Below are 5,456 nucleotides of genomic sequence, written 5' to 3' on the forward strand. Positions count from 1 at the left end.
CCACCACAACTACAACACCTTTGAGCCCCACAACACCTCCAACAACCACGACACCAGCAAATACCACAGCATCTGCAACCTCCACAACAATATCAAGCACCACTAATACACCACCAACTACAACACCACCTTAGCATCACCACAACAACTCCAAACAGGACTATCTCACCTCAAACTACGATACCAACAAGCACCACAATACCCACCACAACTACAACACCTATGAGCCCCACACCAACACCTCCAATAACCCCTGCTACACCAGCAACTACAAAACCCCCTACAACTACCACTACAACGCCAACCACTACTACTACACCAGCAACAACCACTACTACTGGCGCACTTTCACGGACTACATGACAGTTGTTTGGGATCCAGGACTAAACGATCAACATAAGTGTAAATACTAACATTTCATTTCTTATTAACCACCAAGTCACCGCTCAAAATGGTTACTATAACTCAGGTGCGAAAACTCCTACAACAACAAAAGGAGCCGTTCACAGAGATTATTTATCAAGAGCAGAGCTTCAAATGTTTTGTTCAAATGATATTGGATTCTACGAACAAACGAATGGACCTCAAAAGATCTTAAAACGAGTATTCAATACACCCAGAAGGAAATGGACGACCTGAAATCAACCAATGTAAAACAGCTGGCCCACAAGGATAAAGTAGCCGCTCTTCAGAATGCTGGGCACCTAAAGGAAACTAACATCTTTATCAATGAGGACTTTATGGAGGCTGTCCGCCAAAGAGAAGGGATCTCATGCCAGCTGTGAGCGCAGCGCATGAGAAAGGGGAAATTGCCTATCTCTGGCACAACAGACTGATATCACATCCTCTCACAAGAAACCGACACAGTGAGAAAACCACCAATATTGTGAGTGAGTTGGGTCCTTAAGCCCTACTCTTGCCATTTAACTATTTACTGGTTGGTGTTATTTTAATATGGGCTCAAACACTCACACTATCCCAGGCAAAGGCCTGCTGATAGCTCATGCAGACATTTGTAGCTTAAGAAATAATATCTATGAATTAAGTTGTATGATGCGACCAAACAATATCCGTATACTTACAATATCTGAGACACATTTAGGTTCCTCATTTGAAAATACAGAACTAGCGGTTGATGGATATACACTGTTCACGAAAGACCGGAATAGATATGGGGGAGGCGTAGCTTTTTATGTCCAGAATAATGTTCCAGTAAATATATGAGTTGATTTAATGGTGACATGAAGGCACTGTGGCTACAGGTTCACCTGCCACAAACTAAACCTATACTTGTGGGTTGCTGCTATAGGCCACCTACTGCATATATAGCATACTTAGACTCAATTTTTAATGCTGGATAAATCTAGAGATGAAAACCGAGAACTATTCTTTGTAGGTGCTTTAAACATTGATTGGTTAGCTACCTGTTCGTTAAAGACAAAGCTTTTTGCAATTGAAGAAGGGACATATACTGTTTCTCCAAGAAATCTACGTGTCACAAAAAGAACATGAAAGTTGCATGAAATGCACAAGAGTTTTCGTCCTCATAGCTCAGCAAGAAGGGGAGTTGTAACAATTATAAAAGCCCAGATTCCCTTTGAAAAGATAAACTGTATACAGGATAAGGAAGGAAGATTTGTTTTGCTTGTGGGAACAATAGAGAAAACTGAAGCATCTCTGATGAATGTATGCTATCCACCAGAGTTATTGCCTCAATTTATGACTCAAGTAAAAGAGTTAATAATGACACAAGGGAAAGGAACACTTATCATTGGTGGGGACTTTAACCGAAGCCTTAACCCCAATGTAGACTCAACAGTTTGAACATGTAAGGCAGAAAAAGCAGCTTCAATACTTAGGAGTACATGTGCAAAGATAGGATTAATAGATGTATGGAGAACACTACATCCAACAACTAAAGATTATACATATTACCCAGGTAGACATTCTACATACAGTAGATTGATAGGTGTTACATTTTTTTATTTCATGTATCAGTCAATCTGCTATTGGAACAATTAATTTTTCAGATCATGCAACCAATACCCTAAATGTGAAATGAAGTTCTACAAAGCCTAAACAACTGCTTTGAATTGAACAATACAGGGGAAATCACTGAGATCACCTCATTGGAAGGAGCAGAAGCTGTATCAAGAAGACAAATAATAGCTAATACATCTGAAAAAAAAAGACTTAAAAAATCTTAAAAAGGTTGATCAGAAGAAATAGAGAGATCATTTACATTTAAAAAAATTAAAACATTACTACGGGGTACCAAACTAAAAGAAGCCTCCTCACATCAGAACGTGTCCCTCATAAAAACGTTAGCAATAGTTGGAATATCAAGACAAATAAAGAAACTTAAAAAGGGTAAGACTCCAGGGAATTATGGATATACAAACATTTTTCCAGGTTTAATGCAATACTGACACCAAAGTTTTTAATTTTGCATTAGATTTGGGAACCTGAGCACCGAACTCTCATGAGTAATCACAGTCATCCCTAAAGAAGGCAAGGATTTAACTGAGTGTTCATCATACACACCAATATTGCTATATGAAAAATTCATTAATAATAGCAGTGAGGTTAAAACAAATAATGCCAAATATAATAAATAGGGACCAGTGTGTTTTGTTTGTAACGGTTATGGATATGGCATTTATATAGCGTTTGTTTCTAGCCGTCCAACCACTCAAAGCGCTGAAACATACATGTCAACATTCACACACACATTCATACACTGATAGCAGAAGCTATTCCTATTAGAGGACGAGCCCTCTGAAATACATGGGCTGTGATACTTTTAAACAGATGAATATCTTAACAATGAACTCTTTATAAAACAATGAAAGGAAAATTAACCAAAGCAAAAAAAATGTGTGGTCAGCCATTCCTAACCTGCAGAGCTATTTTAATGCAACAAATACATTTACAGTAGGATATGGCTGAAGGACAGAGCAGAAGCAAAGTGGCTTTCAATCGAGAGAGAATCCATACCAATATCCATAAAACACTGAAAAGACAAAAAGGATTATGTACAATTGAAAGGATTACATTCATTCTTAAGTCTGTGATTAAAAATCAAAGGTAATCAAAAACTCTGTCAAAAATACAAGGATATAAGGATTTCTGAATAGAAAATCAGTAGGAAAATCCTCACCAGAACACACAGAATCGCAGTCATGAAGTAAACAACTAGGAATTAGTTAAAAAGTCCAAAAGTTCAAAGATGGAAGGTAACTAGAGGAAATCTCAGAAAAGGAGAGAATAACTTCTAAAGCTGGAAACAAAGAGAGAAAGTATGAAATATGTGTGTTTAACTTGATGAGATATGAGGCCATGATTTAATTTATAAAATTACTTCCACCAAGATTAACAAAATAGTTTATGAATGGAGAGAGGCAGTGCCACCATCTGGACGATTGAGGGCATATTTGTTGAGCAGCATTTGCACACAACTTCCAATCAAGATTTCTGATGTAGAAGCTTTGTAAAAATACATTACTATTATTATTATTATTATTATTATTATTATTATTAATACTATCATTATTATTATTATTAATACTTTCATTGTCATTATTATTAATACTATCATTATTAATAATAATAATAATAGTAGCAACAATTAATAATGGCAATAATAATGAAGGTTCATCAGCACCAAACAATAGGGTTTCCGCCATTTGGACCCCTAATAAGGGACTCGGCTTGCTTAGAATGTGAATTGTCATCCTTTGTGAAAAGAGTAATTCCACTGATGAAAAACATTCAAACAAAAACCCAAATATGCAAATCATGACCCACTAGAAACTGATTAATACAGCAGTTAAACTAATCAAAACATTTTCTTTTAAAAAAACTGGATTGCCAGCTTAATGTAGCATGGTGTAAGGTCATTATATGATGTAATTAGTGATTTAGTTTGGAGTGGGTACTATTTTGTAAACATGCGTGTCTGACTTACCTGGTTTTTCAGGTTGTATGAAAGTAGCCTCTGTCTCCAATGCCTTGTCTCCTCCTCCATAGCTGAGGGAGGAGTAATTCACAAACTAAGCGCAACATGCGATCACAGACAAAATACTTGTCTCAGTCATCATGGAAAGACACATCCTTTGTTGGATATTTTTGTTTGGATATTTACATGCATCCTCTGCACAAGGTAACTGTTAAAATTATATATTGTTTAGTTTGACTGAATAGTCTTCAAACATGAGAATAACATTAGTAGTTTTGTAATTAAAATGCTGTTTTGTAGCTGATTAACTTCCAAGATGACATTTACTGCCTGAATGGTCTTCTGTCACGGACGTTGAAGAATAAAAACAAGAGCATCCACATAAATCCTGGCTAGCAGAAATAATCAGGTGCCACCGTCTCACTTTTTAAATGTTAGTAAAAAGAAAAAAAAAAAAACATGGTTAAAAGTTATCTGTACTTTAGAGCAGTATTGTATTAATAGCATTGCTACATTGGAATTTTGATATTGCAAAACATTATATGTGATTGTGATTAACATTTAACCCCAAAAAACATTCATTCCAAATTAAAGCTGCATTAAAAAAGCACATATATAACAATGAAGCACTCATTACCCTCTGTCAAGTTTAACCATTTCTGAGTTAGACACTGCATTTGAAGACAGTATTGAATTATGAAGAAGACAGACAACTTATATAAGGTTTGGCCTGATGGTCCGTGGTCAAGAAAAGGTGGTAGTTTCAACAAAAACACTAGGATCTATCTTCTTGTTGACAATATGGATGTTCACACAGTATTTCAAGTTGAACATGACATGATATATGAATTACTGAGGTATTTAATTTGATATGGTTTTTGGAAATTCTTAATATTACTCATACTAAATGATCAACCACAACTGCAGGCTCAACAACAAATGCTCTCACATCTGCGGCTCCAACAACAGCAGCTCCCACAACTGCTGCCCCAACAACTGCTGCGCCCACAACTGCGGCCCCAACAACTGTTGCTCCCACAACTGCGCCTCTCACAACAGCCTCCCCAACAACTGCGACTCCCACAACAGCTGCCCCGACAACTGTTGCTCCCACAACTGCGGCCCCGACAACTGCGGCTCACACAACTGCGGCTCCGACAACTGCTGCCCCCACAACTACAGCTCCAACGACGGTGGCTCCAACGACGGTGGCTCCAACGACTGCGGCCCCCACGACTGCGGCCCCCACAACTGCGGCCCCAACAACTGCGGCCGCAACAACTGCGGCCGCAACAACTGCGGCCCTGACAACAGCCTCGCCAACAACTGCAGCTCCAACAACTATGGCCCCAACAACTGCGGCTCTCACAACACCCTCCCCAACAACTGCGACTCCCTCAACAGTTGCCCCCACAACTGTGGCCCTAACAACTGCCGCCCAAACAACTGCAACTCCCACAACAGCTGCCCCAACAACTGTTGCCCCCACAACTACAGC

At 38.6% G+C, this 5,456-nt stretch overlaps 1 protein-coding gene across 1 annotated transcript; it reads left to right on the forward strand.

Moving 5' to 3' along the window:
- Positions 1-134: 134 nt before the first annotated feature.
- Positions 135-5,376, forward strand: LOC116379035 (salivary glue protein Sgs-3-like; the record flags this gene model as incomplete). Its single annotated transcript, XM_031840953.1, has 2 exons — positions 135-402; positions 4,886-5,376. Coding segments are annotated over 2 exons (759 nt in total), but the record flags the coding sequence as incomplete, so codon positions are not given.
- Positions 5,377-5,456: the final 80 nt, after the last annotated feature.

This window comes from Anarrhichthys ocellatus, unplaced genomic scaffold, assembly GCF_004355925.1.
Source record: "Anarrhichthys ocellatus isolate YVR2014 unplaced genomic scaffold, GSC_Weel_1.0 scaffold3609, whole genome shotgun sequence".
Taxonomy (NCBI): domain Eukaryota; kingdom Metazoa; phylum Chordata; class Actinopteri; order Perciformes; family Anarhichadidae; genus Anarrhichthys; species Anarrhichthys ocellatus.